This window comes from Penicillium bovifimosum (genome assembly GCF_028826915.1).
Source record: "Penicillium bovifimosum strain IBT 22155 chromosome Unknown utg000006l_segment0_segment0, whole genome shotgun sequence".
Lineage (NCBI taxonomy): Eukaryota > Fungi > Ascomycota > Eurotiomycetes > Eurotiales > Aspergillaceae > Penicillium > Penicillium bovifimosum.
In genome coordinates, this window is record NW_026622715.1 from 864,912 (window position 1) to 882,762 (window position 17,851).

At 50.5% G+C, this 17,851-nt stretch overlaps 3 protein-coding genes across 3 annotated transcripts; all 3 read right to left on the minus strand.

Moving 5' to 3' along the window:
- Nucleotides 1-85: 85 nt before the first annotated feature.
- Nucleotides 86-5,722, minus strand: N7515_007967 (DUF3638 and DUF3645 domain-containing protein; the record flags this gene model as incomplete). The annotated part of the gene is made up of 3 exons (XM_056668711.1): nucleotides 86-1,236; nucleotides 1,298-1,324; nucleotides 1,411-5,722. The coding sequence occupies 3 exons, from the start codon at nucleotides 5,720-5,722 to the stop codon at nucleotides 86-88; spliced, it is 5,490 nt and encodes a 1,829-aa protein (XP_056518541.1).
- Nucleotides 5,723-6,121: 399 nt separating this feature from the next.
- On the minus strand, nucleotides 6,122-9,621 carry N7515_007968 (uncharacterized protein; the record flags this gene model as incomplete). The annotated part of the gene is made up of 2 exons (XM_056668712.1): nucleotides 6,122-9,213; nucleotides 9,342-9,621. The coding sequence occupies 2 exons, from the start codon at nucleotides 9,619-9,621 to the stop codon at nucleotides 6,122-6,124; spliced, it is 3,372 nt and encodes a 1,123-aa protein (XP_056518542.1).
- A 4,340-nt stretch (nucleotides 9,622-13,961) lies between these two features.
- N7515_007969 (uncharacterized protein) lies at nucleotides 13,962-17,496 on the minus strand (the record flags this gene model as incomplete). The annotated part of the gene is made up of 2 exons (XM_056668713.1): nucleotides 13,962-16,336; nucleotides 17,466-17,496. The coding sequence occupies 2 exons, from the start codon at nucleotides 17,494-17,496 to the stop codon at nucleotides 13,962-13,964; spliced, it is 2,406 nt and encodes an 801-aa protein (XP_056518543.1).
- Nucleotides 17,497-17,851: the final 355 nt, after the last annotated feature.

Genomic DNA, 17,851 nt, shown 5'->3' on the forward strand with positions numbered 1-17,851 from the left:
CCTAGCTAAACATAAAAGCAATACCAATGATCCAACCAGCAACAGCGAAACGGATACAGAGGTGAACAGTCGGACATTGTCTCAGCTAAAAGGTCTCCGGGGTCAACTGGATTGCCCGGATGACAGATCCAACATGAGATTGCTGATAGCCACCTCCTCTGGTTCGAATGTCCACCAGAGCAGCCAAAAAGGGCAGAGGGTTTACCATAAATGGTGAATCGAGCGGCCACCGTAGCCGAAAGCGAGTGAAGAACTCCACAAATCCCTCAGAAGTGATCCCTTCTTGGGGGATATTCTCATAGTTCTCAGTGAGGAGCCCTAGGAAGTACCGGAAATACTTGTATTCTTCGAAGTTGTCAAAGTATAGACTTCCAGCAAACAACTCCAAACAGCATCTCATTCTCTGAGTCGGCATCGGGCAGCCTGAACCAATGCCAAAGAAATCCAGATTCCCAAAGGAGCGCATGGGCTTCGTGAACCGTGCTGTGTAAATGTTCAGCCTGGTGTGCTTTGATTGGCGAACGATAGGCAGGACGGCATTGGCCTCATATTGGCTGACAATGACCAGATCATTGTTATGCACACTTGAGAGAACCCAATGTGGAGGTTTGGAGAACTCATCTTCCATATCATGCTCACGTACTTGCACAGTCTGAATAAAGTCCCATGATGAGTAGAGCCCAGGCCCTAACCCGTTTGGATATTGAGTGTCACCAACAGATGTGTTGGCTAGGCCTTCGAATGCCAAAGTAAGGGCAGATCGGGACGGATGATCTCCAGGGAACTTGCCGAACTTGGCAAAATATTCGATGTCCTCGTGAAGTCGATGCTGGTGAGGAATGTAATTTGGGGGTCTGGCGACCTGTCGTTCTCGCTCCACTTCACATGCAATCTCTCTCTCTTGCTCCTCGTGAAGATAAGCAGAGCTCACGCTCTGGCCTGTAGTAGAGCGTAGAGCGTTCAATAGCACACGTACATCTTCAATATTCGAATCATTGGGCGCTGTGTCGTCCAAGACACTCAATCGGTCAGCATCGGAAGGTAAGTAGTGCTGTAGGAGCGTTTTTGCCTCGGGTTCCTGCATAGAGACTGCTACCTGCGTTGAGGCGTTGCTCTCCTTCACAAGCAAATCCCAAAGAGCGATCTTCCGATAGTACTGGAGTCCTTGGTTGGCCCAAAGCGGCCGTAGATTGTCTAAAGCATCGCATGTCTGGAGCATGGACCACCTCAACACATCTGCCGAAGTGAAGTCACGGTCAGATGAGATCCCCAACTGGGACCTCATATTGTGACTCACCTCGGGGGGCACCAGAAACAGTAGTGACTGGCGCTTCGCGAGGCCACGGAGTCTATTACAGGCTTCAACAACGTCAGTAACATGTTGATATAGAGACCATCGATACTACTTACCTTGTACAAGCTTGTCCTTTGTTAGTCGTGGCCCTAGGGTGACCGCAGCTCGGGTCGTGGGTGGAAGCTTTAAGTCAACACCCCGCGAGTGGTGTTGGTCAAGGAAAACCAAGCAAGCTCCCAGTCTTTGCCGGAATGGAGATGACAGAAGAGTCTCGATAAGTCCGTCGCGATCAATCACCATGAGCTCGTCATTTTCGTTGAAAAAGATGGCTGCTTGAACCTCGTCCACGGTCGTTATTGACAGCCATTTCTCGGCAACTGATTGGTTTCCTGCTTCCAGAATTTGGGCACCAACATCGATCAAGACTCGTACAGGCTGGGCTGTTGATGAACGTTCACCACAAGATAGCACAAGCTTCAAGAGCTGATCGACACCGAGCTGGTGGCCCTTTTCATCCTGCGCCATGACACACTGCCTGTTGCAATCTCGCAGCAAATAGCCGAGAACCATAGCATTCGTGTGCAGGAGATCAGGGAGATCCCGCTGGCAAATCGAAAGTGGCAGAAGAGAACGGTTATCGTTTGTCCCGCTGAAGCCAGTCGTCAATTGCAGACCTCGCTGTGCAGGGATATCCCATGCCGAAGACGAGAGCTTCCGTGGGAATTCCTTTGCTTCTCTGGAGAAGACTACCCGAGAGAGGTAAAAGTCAAGTATCTCTTTTTGGTAGCGGAGAATTGGAAACAAAACCTTCTTGAAGGCCATGCCATCCTCTAGATTCACGCCGGAATATGTTCGCAGGCTGAATGGCAGATCATGAACACATTGGGCGACCCAGTTGTGGTACACCGTTGAAGGGTCATTCTCTTTGGCCAAAAGCAAGAAGCAAGTTCTCAGCTGCTTCTCTTGCAGCCCCTCATAGTAGTAGCTGAGACATGTCAGAGTTACTGCGACGTCAGGATGTCCAAATTCCGCATTATCAGACGGGACACCCTTCGCACGATATGGCACAGCCATAAAACACCGCAATGGGTGAAGACCATACTCCACCAGCCAACGTTTATTGGCAAGTGAAAACCTGAGTAAGCCATATGCAAAGTGCCCTCGTAGAACAAGCAGCTTGGTGATAAATACACCATCCTTAAATTCGCCACGAACGGTCGCTTCATCCTCCTTGCTCAGCTCGAGGTCTTTGATGAATTTCAATGCGCTGCTTTTGACCTTTGTAGTCCATTGATTGAAAGGTAGACCAGGGATCCCGTTCTCCGAGATTTCCTGTAGGATATAACGCAATAGTCGCCCAATGGCATCATCTTCCAAGAACCGCAGAAGCGGATAGCGATAACCTGTCTGATCCACCTCAATGCAATTCGGATCATCTTGATGCAGGCGTTTGGCTTGTGTCGATACCAGGCGAAGCAAGTCTTGTGTTGTTTCCCAACGACTGCTGAGACCGTCCATGGATTTCTGCGTACCCATGGTGTAAACAAGCTGGAATTTGGTGTCTAAAACCTCGTCGCTTTCATCAATGATATCTCGACAGTGTAGTTGTAACCAATGCTCGAACTTGATCAGTGAAGGGTAGATATTCGGACTGCTTTCTGCAGCATCAAGACCAAGGAGCCTGAAAGACAGTATGTGTTCAGGAAGGGCAATGAGAATGCCTCTGTCTCGAAGACACTTGCCATATATTGATTGGAGCTTCCTGATCGTCGAATCGTCGAGTTCGGTATTGCGGGAGACAGGTATATGGTAGATACGACGATTGATCAAGCCTCCAAGTCGCTGAGAGAGATCATTGACACTTTGGCGCAGTAAAGGTTTCAAGACAATAAGCCTGACAAGGATTCGGCCATCTGCCAGGTGCACAACCGTCATCCCCGTGATAACGGTAGTTTTACCCTCGCCCATGTTAAGCTGAAGGAGTGCATTTCCATCACAATCTGGTTGAATTATCTGACCTGCAACTTCCACTTGACGTTTCCGAATTGTAATGTTTTGTTCAAGTTCAAGAAGCAGCCAAGTTGGATGAGCCGAGGGTTCCCACCCCTCATAGCCTGGATTCTCTGCCTCCTTGAAGAACCCATCGAGGTCTCGCATATCAATACAAGAGATTAATCGCTCGCAGCGGCGCAAGGTGGAAATTGATTTTCCGAATGCCACAAGCAATAACCTCCATTGATCAGGAATCATGGTCCACTGGTCAGAGCCCAAGACGGCCAAGACAGACCAAACCGTGATGGAGGGACAGACAGTATCAAACCCTACTATGGAGTAACCGTCTCTCAAAGCTGCAATAATGACACCCCAGAGTGTGTCCCTCTGAGTCTTGAGGCCCTGTTGATGGGAGACTATCTCACTCCGGGCTTCCTGCCAGTTGAAAGATACACATCCTTCTGGGTCCTCCGCTTCAGCTGCGGAGTTCGAAAGAGCCTCCAAGGCCTGGATGCTACGAGCAAGCTCATTGCCATAGCCTTGCTTGCATATGTCCGAATTTGTTTTGAAGTACTCCGCCAGTGCCCGAAGCTCGGGCGTCGGCCTCGGAATCAACGACGCCCCACGATACGTAAATGAGACACACTCAGCCTCATGACCCATTAGCGGAGACTCTTGAATGAGCTCAATAATTCCGGGAGGCTTGAATAGGCTGTGCTCTACATCATTGCAACAAGTGGGGGGATTGGAAATGGCCTGCGCCTTAGCCTTCCCATTGCCCGAGGGAGGGGCCTTGTCCTGCACTTGTCGTAGGAAGCCGAGAAATTCACCGTTTTGAACCCAGGTGCTACAAAGAGATTGACATTTTTGCTGTGCCGCTTCTCTCCTAACCAACGAAACTGAGCTTTGAGATGGAAGTCCGGGAGTTCTGGTAGGCCACTGGTCTTGTATATGGCGTCCACAATACCCTACAACCTGGCGTCTCCGATCAGCCCACTCCTTTCTAGCATCTGTGTCCGCCTGAAATTGGTTTGGTCTCGTGTGGTCGGTGCTAGGTGTGAACGGCGTATAGCACTCCCAGATTGCGTCTTCAATCTTCCGGATGTCGAAGTCCTCACCCATCGTCAGATCGAAAGAAGTCACTTGACTGCATGGCCAAGGAATCTCACGGCAACTTGCTGAGAAAGCAATCGAGAGTAATTGGAGAAGGACAGATTGATCAATGATGCCACCGAAACCGACCTTAGCAAAAACGGAGATTAATGAATAGGTGTCACGAGATCGAGATTTCGAGCGACAGAAGTTGTAGAGGGCTACCCAGTCACTTTCGGTCGATAAGCCCATAAGCTGAGAGCAGGAAGAGTGGCTCAAATTGGGTGAGTGGGTTGAGACATTTGTGAATTTCCTCATTGTCTCCACAACGTTAGACGAATGATTCACTGCTGAAGGCCAGTCTCTGACCAGAGCTGTCAATTCATACACACTGTTGCTGCGCGGGCTCCTGATGTCCTGATCGCGGGAGGGGTATGTTTTCTTCGTGCATAGAGACGGAGGCCCACCGACCTCAGCGCATCTCAATTGCTCGTTCCGACATCGAGCACGTTCCAGTAGATTCATACTGCCTGCATATGAAACCTGCCTTGCCCTCGGCTCGGTGACGTGAAATGACGAGAATTGATCAGCGAACTCGAGGATTTCTAGCGACAAGGGCTGGAAATCATCATCTTGAGCGAGTTGACCTAGGTTACCAGACCATGCAACTGTCTGCATCACACGGGGTTTTGGAGGGTAGAATACACGAACTGGGGTGAGGGCAGCAATTCTTTTGAGGTTCTTGATGCAGTCACTGTTGGGTGGAAACGAGGATCTCAAACACCCTTGACGTAGGATACGGATAGCCTCCGCGGTGCCTGAACGGTGAGTGAAGTGATCAGGGACAGGAAAGGACGTGAGCGCATGCAGATATGCTTGATATAACGCCGCCAGGCTGTCAGAGCATCGCAGAATTTGGAGGTGAGTGTCCATAGAATAAACCATGTACTTCACACGATCCCCTTCCGGTCGTTTGACTTTCAACGAAACATGGTAACCCTTTCGAGTAACGACAGGCTCGCCGTAGGGAATAATCACACATCTGGCGTTCGAAGAATCAATGAGGACAAGTTTATCCACTAACCCATACAAGCAGCCGATCCTTTGCGTCGAGTCAACGAAAGCACCAAACTCCTTGGAAACCACACGTCCGTCGCTGTTCACAAAGAACTTCAACCGCAGGCGGCTCAGTTCTGCCTCTAGAGTTCCCGTGGATGTCTGCACCAGAATAATTTCTTCGGTCTCGTCAAGTACATTCAGTATACAGTCAAGTAGCGCGAAAGGTCGGCTGCGTATATCGACCAAGGTCTTCGACCCCGCCTGCATGAGCATTTGATCAGGCATTTGAGGATCAAATGACAAATGCCAATTGCTTTCGCAAGATTTCCAAGGCTGGTTCAGTGGACGAAACACGACAGCGCCAGTCTGCAGATTCAGCCAATGATAGTACTCAGTGACAAATGGTCTGGGGAAGTCCTCTTTGAACACGGCATGCGGTATGAGTTGCAGTATTTGAGAGCCCTTCCGAGTTTTGATGAAGAACTCCCCTGCTGCCATCCCGAAATGAACCTTTTCACTTGTGTGAGTGTGCCATGGTCGAATCAGTGGGGTTCAGAAAGTCTTACCTCAAAGCCTTCAATATTCTGTGACGATACAAAGGACGCCCCAGGTAGATTTGATGGGATAACCGGAAGAGATCTCTATTTATTCATCAGATAGGTTAACACAGGTGTGTACGTTCGATCATAGTTCAGGTAGACTTACCTGTCCGAAAAGCCCTTGATAAAGGGGGTCACTCAGATAGCTGCGAGGTAGCTTTCCTGGAGGGGTTCCATCTACCAGGATCTCCCCCGTAATATAGTTGAAATGGACATGCTGTGAAAAGCCTTTGAAAGTACTTCCAGTTCTGGTAGCTACCCAGGCGTTTGATCCTTCGCAGATACTCCAGGGCTCCGATATCTCAAGGCAGCTGATGCCACGGTGTATAGCTTCATTCAGTCCAGACGGATGTGCCATGATCAAGTTTTTCACGCTTTCTCTTATCAAAAACGCGATCTTTTGCGAGTTCTCTACCATAGTTTTGACCGAAGCGGGAAGTTCGCAAGACTCGGAAGCTGCGTTCTCAAAGAGCAGAAGCGAGGATCGAACAAAGCAAAAGAGGTCCTGAGAGCTGCTCATAACTTGAGAGATATTAGTCCGCTCGACATCATAAGTCGTTTGACAGATTGATGCAACTCGAAGTATGAGCTGCTGCTTTCTTCCAACATCCTCCCCTTGATCGGTCGAAAGAGCTTTGCTCAGGCTGTCACACCATTCCATTGCCACTTGCCGGCACTGTCTCAAAAAGTTGATAACCCTCTCAGGAGACGGCGATTCATTTGACAAAGCCAATATACGGACCGCAAGTGTAACGACAAGCTCGAGCGTCCAATACTGGTTCCAGTTTCTCTCTATAGCCTCCAGTATGTCTTGCAAGGTTTGAAGGAGACGGTCTCCAAAACCAATATCCTCAAAGGCTCTATGGGTAACTCTTCGAATGGAGTACGGATCGGAGGATGGTGTTCCAAGCTCCCAGGCTGTCTGCTGGACGAGGGAGACAACAGACTGTTCATTCAATGATAAGGCTGAAGAAGCCAGCTCCCGCAAGATGTTATGCCATTGCACATTTTCACCAGAACGAAGGCATCCGTACGCAATGAATTCATCTAAGTCAAGCATTCTATCGCAGTCTGCCTGTCTCGCGAGAACTTCGTTCTGGTGATGGGAAGTAGAATCGACGGTATATTGCAATTTGGAACATGGCCCGGAAGGTAGTTGAATAGTGCACATGGTCTTGACTGTTGATTCTTGGGTCTGATTGCTGACCCAGGCAGATTGGCTACTGTCAAGAAGCCTCAACCGAAGCGCGTTCTCTGGGCTGACTACCTCAAATGTCACATCGACACTGCGATGTTTCCGATAATGACTAGTGCCCCAGGGCTTTGTATACGAGGCCAACTCGAGCTTCGAGTGCCGCCTTACCTTGAACTCATTGACTCCGGAGTAGTCGAGCCATTTGTATATCGCGCCGCCTGTCGAGCTTCTCGGCCTTTGTGGCAAGTGATCAACCAGTGTCCAGGTCACATTACGCCAGGAAGCAAACCAAATGGGTATGTCGAGTTCAAATACAGCGCATTTTCGAGCGATATCTTCTGGAGGCAGCGGCCATTCGTAGACTTCAATGGAGAGTTGATTGGCTTTGCCAATGATGGAACACTTTTCACAACCAGCAGTCAGGGAAACGTATCGGCGCCTCCGGATGTAGCCATGATGATTCCGATGCTCCAGTTGCGCTGTCTGGTCTTGTAGCTCTTTGTACTTCGCGTGCAAATCTTTCCATTCCAACCGCTTGCGCTCCCGGAGTTGGGTTGCGTGCTTTTCAATTCTGACTTCGAGCTTTTGGTGATAGTCAGAGCGGTCAAAGTACTGAGCACCAAAGCAATTTGGTTCTGGATCACTGAAGATACTCGGGTAATTTTCAACCTTTCCTTCGTGTCGTGTGCTGAGATGGTGCTCTATATCTCTTGCTCGTCTCATTTCACTCATCTTAGAAAGTAATAATGGTTCGAGAAACCTCCGGGGTACTTCCGGCGAGAACGCCTTCAACAGGGGACAGATTTGGACAGCAATTTTGTCCAGAACAGCCCACAGCTCCACCAGCACCAAAACCATAAGTGACGTGGCCCGTGGATCGGCCTGATACTTTAACTGCGCGAGTGTGAAATATTGCTCAATCGCATCTTCAATCTTAAGACACGCTTGTTCATATTTTGAAGTGGGCTGGGCCTCGAACCAGGACTGCAGATGTTCCTCGACCCATCCCTCAAATTCACCGAGTGCCGCTACCGAGCCGTGTTTCAGAACGGGGAACCCATCGCTCCAACTCAAGTTGATTGTATCAGTTGGGTCAAATTGCGTTCTTCGCGCTTTCTCGGGTGACAAACGCATCTTAGCTTGAAGGTAGGGTCTGGAGTTGACTAGTGACATGTGCAGGTCTTCTGGTGAGGCTGATGGTGGAACAAATGGAATATCAGCCCCATCAGACGCTCCGATCTGGGTCTGAATGCACTTCAGTTTGTCAAGCAAATGGTTACTTGTGGATATCACTTCCTCGACAACAAATGGGAAAACGTCATGTCCCAGCTTAAAGATCCGCCGGCCAAGCCGTTGACGTATTATTGCCCAACAGTCCACAGCATTGGTTGGATCTCCATATCTATTGGCTCCGGCTGAAAGCCTTGCCATGAGAAATAGCATGAAATTCTTGTATTGCACCTGGTCCTCGTTTTCGGAAAAGCAACGCCGCAAGACTACCTGAAGGGCAACTCGAAGTACAAGCCAAGCTGGAGAGCGCCTCCATGGCAGTAGAGCGGAGCACCAGTTGACTTCATCTCGTACGCACTTCAGGATCTTGTCAGGATGTTCATTATGTTCTCCGAGTGCGAGCAGCTCCGTCATCAACCCTTCTGTTATGAGACCTGGATGGGTGGTCTGCCGATGCTCATCCACCTTTGTGTTGGCTTTTGTGGTCTTTGGCAGCATCTCACTAACCTCCTCAGATGCTAGCTGGGAGATGGAGGAGGCCAGATAGGAGCAGAACAAGGTGTCATTGAGTTTGTTCCCGGATAGTGTGACGCTGACTCCCGGGAAGTGGCGTATGAGTGCCCCTGGAGAGGAAAGCACCGGTGCATCTTGGCAAGATACCTCGAAAGCGTCAATGAGGAGGACGTCTTTCTCTCTATCGTAAGAGGCAACCAATCCACAGTTCTGAGCTCGGATATGGCATGCGAGAGCCCCTGGCTAAGTCAGTTCTATTCGTGTCGGGGGATATGTTGTGTGTGGGTAGAACTCAGTCAGGACAGAGAAGTAGCGTAGCTGGACTGCCATCTCCACCAGCCACAACAAAGTAAGATATCCAACTTACCAGCAGATTTCAATTTTGAGAGCTCTATTTCTAGACTCTGCTGTGAGATACCCTGGTCCATGTGCATCTGGAGCCAGCTATCCACTAGATTGTAAGCGAACTCCCATTGGGGCTGTGACTCAGGTGTGAGATTTCGAATGAATTCTTGTAGAACAGCCTGGATAACTGCGACCATGCGGTACTCCAGCTGGGCCAAGTGTTCCTCGGCCTCCTGTGGGAGCTTTTTGGGAAAGAAGATATGATGGAACACAAAAGAGAACAACTCTTCATCGAGATCCATGGCGGGGTGATGAGACATCCTTAAATGCCAGGGAGTTTGATGAGTGAGTGGTGGGTTCAGTGTAAAGATTTTCCAAGAAGGAAGAAGAGAAAGGTGAACAGAAATCTTAAGTATTCTCACTATCAACTGAGTCAAACGTGATTTGATGACAATTATTTTACGATGGGCAGAACAAAGCACGAAGATTTAAGAAGAGAAAGCGCGACCATCATGCCTCTTGAAGACTCCACAGTCCCCAAACATGGGATATCTTTTGCTAGTTTGCTAATGATTGGTCATGTGATGGAGGTCTAAAGAAGGACTTGGGAGACTTCCCCAGATAACTAGTTCCTCCACTGTTGAAAACCAGGCCTTTTCCCGGAGTATATCTATACCCACCTACAGTAGGTCCCTAGGCTTATAGGAAGGGGAGACAGTTGACGAGAATACATCTGCAAATGTCGACTCTGGTGTTGTGGTCGTGGTGAATCCGGAATAAGGAAAATCACCTATAGTCATTAGTAGACGAAACGGTAGGCGTAGGCTGCATGAATCAGAAACCTGGGGTAGTCGATTCTGCACGAGTCGAGGGTGCACGTACATCAACGTCTGGATCTTATGTCTCATCACCGTTTTCCTAAAAAGCCCGATGACATCCAGACATCGATCTGGGAATGCTTTGGCAGCAACCTCCTGCTCATGTTGGGTGTAGCGTGGCATCTTCGCTTTCACTGGCTTTGCACCTGACTCCGAAAGATCGGCCATTGGGGGTACCGGGTATGTTTTCCCTCTGGCCTTAAACGCCCTTTCCAGTGCATATTTTAGATCAGGAAGAGCAAGCCTTTTGGAGCTAATCCTGGCATCGAATCGATGGAGTACCCAATCAAATCGGTCGGCCTGATATCCTGTACCGAACGTGCAAAAGCACCCACTGCATCCACCGCGCCCAGCACGGCAATGCAACGTTTTCTAGCCACCGTCGTAATGGCTTGCATCAGCTCATGCTAGCCTAGCTCCAGGAGATATTGCCCCTCCTCGACTTGTCGAGGCACTTGTTGAAGTAGAGGCCTCGTAGTGGCCACCATTTGGGGTGTTGGCAGTACCAATCGGGGCTTCTCATAGGGCTGACAACCCTTGATGACTCGCTCGGGTTGCTCCCTTGGTCCACCTGTTAGAGCTCCTCCTTGGTCTCCATCAGGATCCTTAGGCTTTGGCTTCGAAACCAGATCCCCCTTTAGGTCTTCATCTCTCTTCTGCTGAAGTTGCTCCGGAAAGGTAACATCACGCGACTCTACAGTCTCCCCAGCGTCTCCAAGACGAAGACGCAGAGAATCTCTCACATTGAATGCGATACACTCAGCGGCGGAGGTATTGTATAATGGCGTTGGGAGGAAATTAACGGTGGCTTGACGACGGAGTCGACTTGTACTTGAAATGGTTGGGGTTTCCAATGAGCCTTCTCTTAATACCGGTCTGGAGTACGTCACCTCGTGCAACTGTGATAATCTGTCAGCATACAGCCCGATATCGACATAGAACAGTCAGGTGTGGCACAGTACCAGGTTCATCATTGATAGTGTAGTGGGAGAACCGCGCCACCCAGAAGATCGATGCCTTGGAGCCTCAGGCCGTGAGGTTAGGTCATACCCTAGACTACGTACAAGCTCATCTTCGCTAGGAGGATCCGTATGGAACACACATCTCTTGCCTCATGATCAGTCTGTCACTGTCAGACTGTCAGTATGATTTCTATCGGTTCCCAGTAGGTCACAGGACGTCCCCTGCTACTGTCTCCTGTGCTGCAGTCCTCCCATCGTCCTGTCTGCGACGTCAGACCGCCATCGCGCTCTTCCCACTTCAATAGGTAACAGGACGTAACCGGCCCTTGCAGGACATGCTACCATTTGTTGCCAGTGGTGCATCACGATAGGTGAAGAAAGGCCGGCGGAAGTAAGATATCAGACTAGCGACATCGCTAGACGACTCAACATGGCGACGATCGAGGATGACGACGAGCAAGAGCAGGTCCCGGGTGCCCAGTACCCCCGCGGGACGGTCGCACAGTCGCACGGTCGCACCCCATGTGGGATACAAAAGGGAGTTTCAGCAGGAAGGTCTGGCCAATCCTGCCAATCGTACGGACCCAGTCCATGATCCCTCATAGATTCCGATAGTAGTCTATGATCCCTTCCATTGTTAGGTTGCTTACACAACCTCGGGTTGGACCACATTTCCCGCAGAGAATAGAACTCTGCAGGGTAAGAAGTCGTCCGATGCGGAAGACTCGCAGCAGTGTCCGGGACATAATTCCGCACACTCTCAGTGACTCTCTCGAAAGCACCGTCACGAGATGCAGCAGTGCCGGACGTGGGAAACAGCAAACAACTTTTGTTTCCTGTTGGCTATCCTCCACAGCTTGTAGAGGACAGAGATGTGTGGGAGAGAGAAGAGAGAAGAGAGATGTGAGATGTGAGAAGAGAGATGTGAGAGGCATGAGGGTATATAAATAAAGGTTCAGTGGAGGATCTCATCTCCTTGATGGGACCCAGGAAGGCGCGACGCCCAGATCAAGAACCTTCTAGCCTACCTAGCTAGTGATTCTCCCCATCGATATCTTTGACTGTCTCACATATTGAGCAGCATAGGTAGCGTCAATTGTCGTTACCTCAATCAGGAACATCCCCAGACTTCGTACCTAAGATGATATACGGTAAGAGGGTATATCTAGGTGGTTTGAAAGAATATATAATGGATGGAAGTGGATGGAACCACCTGCCTCCTAGGTTGGTAGGAGGTAGGAGGTATTGCCACGAGAGGATGGTGCTGATGGGTAGTTGCAGAAGGAGAAACGACCTAGGCTATGATGGATGTGGGGAGCAGTATATATACGAGTTGTCATGTGATATCAAACGGCTTTTATTGCGGACGTTCCAATAGTCCCAGGTCAGATGGAAGACGATATCTCTCACTCAAGAAGCGAAAGATGTAGAAAGAGAAAGGAAGGGAAGTCCAAATGCCATAACTCTCTTTCTACGGCTTCATGATGCACCGTTCCGGCTAGAAGAAACTGCTTGCTTTGCTAATTCAATGCTGTTACGTTCTAACAGGAAACACATATCATGGAGCATTCGGCGGAGCACCGAAGTCGAAGTCGTCGGAATCATCGTCGAACTCGTCGTCCTCCAAAATCTGTAGCTGGGAATTAGTTGACTATTCGTTGCACAAGCAAAATCCAAGAGAGATCACCGCCACTGTCACGATCAAAAACAAAATAAGATTGTTGTATCAATTACGAGCCAGAGTATGGAGCGTGGTTCACCTGATGAAGGAAGGCGCAGGCATTGAACGTAAAAGAAAAGGTTGCACCACGCTCTTCTGCAATGTCCGAACTATTCGCACGTTGTCTGTTGTTCGCGAAAATCAAAGTGGAGGCTTTAACTGCAACAACTTAATATACGCTATTGGAGCTGGAATTACCGCGGCTAAACTCCCGAAACTTAACTAGCCTGTTTGTGAGATTAGAGACGACTGACAAGCACACGAGAAACAATCTATATAATTGACTTCGATGAGCCCGGTTCGCGCGCAATACGGTCTTTACGAATCAGTATGCGATATTATGCTGGAGGCGGTTCGAATCGTCGACATCTTGTAAAACCAAGGAAAGATTAGACCAGATGCGTCGGCGTCTAAGTGTAATGCTGCGCGCTTTGATGACATTCTCCCATGTCGTGAATGGGTTGATCTGGAAATCGTCCAGCCACTCATGCATGATAATGAGGTTTCAATAGTGCCTCAAGGAGAGGCTAAGTTTTGCCCGACGAGGAAGGTGCCAGTCCGAGCTGCACGGAAGCAGTAAGTACATGACCTCGTTGATGCCATGGATAAAGCTGGCGCTAGAAATGGAAGACATGTATACATCGTATCACAGCTGAAGTCGGCCTGAGGTGACATCCTTCAGGGAAGTTCATATGATCGCTCACTCGGCGCGCTAGCAGTCTCCTTCGTAGACTCCGCAATGTTACAGCACATTGTACGAAGAAATATAGACGACAACTCATCATTATTACCATGGAGGACAAGAATAGAAACACAAACGGCAAGTTAAAAAAAAAAAAAAGAGCGATAGGGGAATTAAACGCCAACTCTACAGAATCAGATGAGCAGGGGACAGACGAAGAAAAAAGGCTAGTGGACAGGGGACTGCACTGAGAATGATAACAAAGAATAGAAGAGATAACCTCAATAAAGATACGAGAACACCTCCCAGTGACTTCCCTATGCATGCATCAAACGACTTGGAGAGCACAAAATTCAGCGCTAAATACCCCAGTGCAGACCAGAAAGCAGACAACTTGGGTTCAAAGAATGGTCCGACTGGCCTGGCTGCGGCTAGCCAGACTAGCGCGGCTGGGGCTTGTGCGACTAGGCTCGTCTTCCTCGAGAACATCGCTCAGACGCGTCGGGTGGCGATGGCGCGGTGTCATGGATTCCCATCCGGGGCCCCAGCCAGCGCCGGTGTAGTCGGCAGTGCCCGGTGGGTATGGTGCTTGCAATGGGGCGGAGGAAGCGGCGGAGGTGTAGGCGCCGTCGTAGTGGCCCTCTACTGGGGAGTGCTCGTACTCCTCGCTTCCCTCGGAGAGAGGCGCGGGCGGGTAGCTGAAAGGCTGGTTATGCGCGTCGTGGGGGTAGTGGGCGTAGTCATCGTCTCCAGCTTCGCTGCTTCCGACATAGGAGCGCGCGTCAGGCTCTGAGCTTGCGGGATCGTGGTAGGGGACAGTCATGTTTTCGTGTTCATAGAGTGTGTCCGGGTAAGGGGCTTTGGAGGCGGGTGGGTCGACCTTCTTGGGCTCGATGAAGGGATCTGAGCCTGTGGGTGACATCGGCATGTCGTCTCCGTAGTATTGTCCGCCTGCACTTGGTGCTGCGGATTTACCTTGGTAGGCGTCAGTGGTATTTGGTCCACTGTGGTATGGGCCTTCGCGAGTTTGCGGACGAGTGCTGTTGTGACGACCCGGGAGGCCAGAGACCATAGGCACAACTTGGACACCGCCGACAAGTGTGGGCTCTCCATTGCGCAGGGAGTTGGTTCGATCCCGTTCCTCTTGCTCGCGACGTCCAAGCTCCTCCCAAGCACGACGTGCTTCCTCCTTGGAGATTTGGAGTTCGCGGCGCATCTCCTTGAGGAGCTCCTCGGCCTTGACCTTGTCCTTCTCGGATTGTTTGGCGGCAGCGAAGGCATCGGCTCGGCCCTGTCGTTCCGCTTTGAGCTGGCGTTCCAGCTCGGCTTGCTGTTCCTTCGCGCGTTCTTGCTCAGCGCGGGTGTCGAAGAACCAGCGCTGGAATTTGCGTTCGGAGGAGGCTCGCAGCCGCTGCAGTTCGACAACGGCATGGAACAGATTAGCACCAGCGGCAGACAGGTCTGTGATCTGTCGAGCAAGTTGTTGGCTGAGTGGATCACGCTCTAGGTCCTCGTTGTTTTGTTCCAGCTTGCGCATCCAATAGCTGGTGAGACCTTCCCAGTGCGAAGACAGGGTCTCCCATCGCTCAAACGCATGGGGGAACCCAGCTCGTTTTGGCTGCTGGAGAGCTTGAGGTGCACCGCTCTGTCCTGTGGATGTGGTCTGGGCGGGTTTGGAGACACCACTCGGTTTCGTTTGAGCTCCAATATTTGTGGCGCTCTGCAAGCGACCGTGCTGAGGCTGCTGGCCAGTTGCCTGTGTCGGTCGTGGCTGGCTAGCCAATGGTGCAGTCCCAGTAGCGGGTTGTGCGGTTTGGTATTCTAATGGTCGACTACTCGGGGCAGCATCCGCTGCTGGTCGGTAACCAGGTGCTTGGCCCGAAGCGACGGGAATTTGGGTCTGTCCTTCGGTGCCTCTTGTTGCTCGTGGGGCCCTAATTCTCGACTGTGAGGTGTTGTTGGCGGCAACGCCGGCAGTGTACTGTTCAGCCTTTGTCTGTTGAGCTTGCGCCTGAGCCTCATTCTGAGCCTGTTGTTCTTGCTCCAAATGTTGTCGTTCCAATTCCTCCTGTTCCGCTTTTCGGCGGGCTTCCCGGTCCCGGCGTTGCCTCATTATATCTGTAGGTGTCCTCACACCACTGGGTGGTTGTGATGTTCCTGAAATAGGGTTCTGAGGAAAACGGGCTCCTCCATTTTGAACGCGGCCATTGCCCACGGGCCCAGCGGGGCCAGCGACGCCTACCATGTCTGACATAGAAGCATTCACCTCGTCCCAATCTGTGGAAAGCTGAAGGGGTCCACGGATGGCTTCTTCGAGGGCGAAAAGGACTGCCGACGCGGTGCGTGACGAGACTCGGGTGGTTCGCTGCGGCCAGTATGATGTATGGAGGAGCTGGTACGGGTCGTCGATCGTAGACCCGTTGTCGTCTGTGTGCGCTTCGGAAAGGGCGGGACGTAGCTCTGCAATGCCACTGGTCGGGGCGTGTTGTACAGGGACCGAGGGCGAGTGCGCTGGCTGAGGACGAGTGGGCTGTGAACTCGGGGCGCCCAAGGATACAGCTCGACGATGAAGGGATTGGGGTTCCGCTGGTTGGCGACTAACACGGCGCAATCGACGCTGGGAGTCAGAAGTGCTGGGTCGGCGTTGGTGATCCGAAGAAGAGGAAGAAGGTCGCTGAACAGTTGGCTGGCGTTGCCGCGCAGAGGTCGTTAACGTGGGTCGGTCGTAAGAGTCGTGAACTTCGTCAGACACTCTTGGGGCGTGTCGAGACACCTCTAAGAATTGTGTATATAGTCGTGAATTGGAAGGCAATGCGAAGTGTTGCGTCACTCAAGCAGTGGATAGCTCTCGAGGATCGCGATCGCAGAATTATCGATCGCGCGAGGCCTGAAACAAGTTGACAGCACCAATGGCTGTACAAATTGAAATTCAATGCACAGCTTAATGCAACTGAGAGGAAAGTAGAAGCAATTCAAAATCAGGAGAGACGAGAGAACGGGGAAAGAATCGAGAGTGTGAGGTGGCTGGTTAATTAGGATGGCTGGGGCCGCCGCAGCTCGAGCTGCAGCGCTCCAAACGTGTCTCGGGGATGAAGCGTCAACTTCAAAGCGCCAGCGGTTATCAACCTGATGAACACAAACGTCAAACAAGAGGGAATAGAGAAGAGAAATACAAAAGCTAAATGCAAATCCACGTTCCCGACCGCAGGAATGCCAGGCTCGGTTCCTGCCCTAATTGAGCTAAATGAGTTCAGCTCTGAAGGGCGAGAGCTCCCAACATCCAATATCTCCAAAATTAGAAGTGCCTAAATAAAATATCAGACTCCGATAATTACTCCAATGCCATTACGGGCCTCTGAAATGTTGCTGCGCAACTGAATTGGGGGAAGCAATATACCTCAATAGTTAGCTGCGAGCTGACCCGATCGCACGGACGACCGGTGCTGTAGACAACCAATTGTCCCAACAGGTAAAATTCGAAGCCCAGGATTTAGGACATTCATACGGTACACATGCAGCACATCTGCATGGACAGTACCTATGGAGGATGAGTCTTAGGGGAGATGGAAGAAGTTCAGAGCTACAGAAGATCCCCGATGGTAACTGAAAATAACCCAAATCTGCAAATTAATGAAACACGAATTGCCAGAACCTTGGAATTGCCCATTTGTCGTGCCACGGTTAGATTTTGAGGCTAGGCACAACAGAGCTAAATAGTAGGTGATGCGCTGGCAGAGAGCGCTAACCTTGGAAGTTGTGTATGTCGGGCAGCTATATATCCAAACTGCAGTCCCGAGGTCAAAATATATACATGCAACCTAGTCGGTCAGATGGATCAAAATACGCATCCCCTTCAGACTGACAAGGCTATTCAACCTGCGTATTGCCATAATTATCTTCACACCAACGGCGCCAACGACTGGGTCAGGATCCATTCGATCCACTGGTTCGCTTCGCGCCGGCGGGTATGATTTTCATGGAACGAACTGGTTTTCCCCACACCAGTACATCATAGTTCGAGGGCCGAGAGGGGTCGTTCGACCCTTTCCTCCTTATTTTCTTGGATCCCGAACTATTTCTCAAGTGTTCATTGCTCACATTTATCGATTGCCTATTTTGATCATGATAGTGATCAGTTGAATGCTATATCGAGTCTATGACATCCGTTCAACTTCTTCCCCGCAATGGCGCTAGTTCCCGAGAGGTCCGAACACAAAAAGATGACGAAGCATAGAATGTACCTGGGCCGAAATCACGTGGGATGTTGGTTTCAATTGATTTCGATGTCAG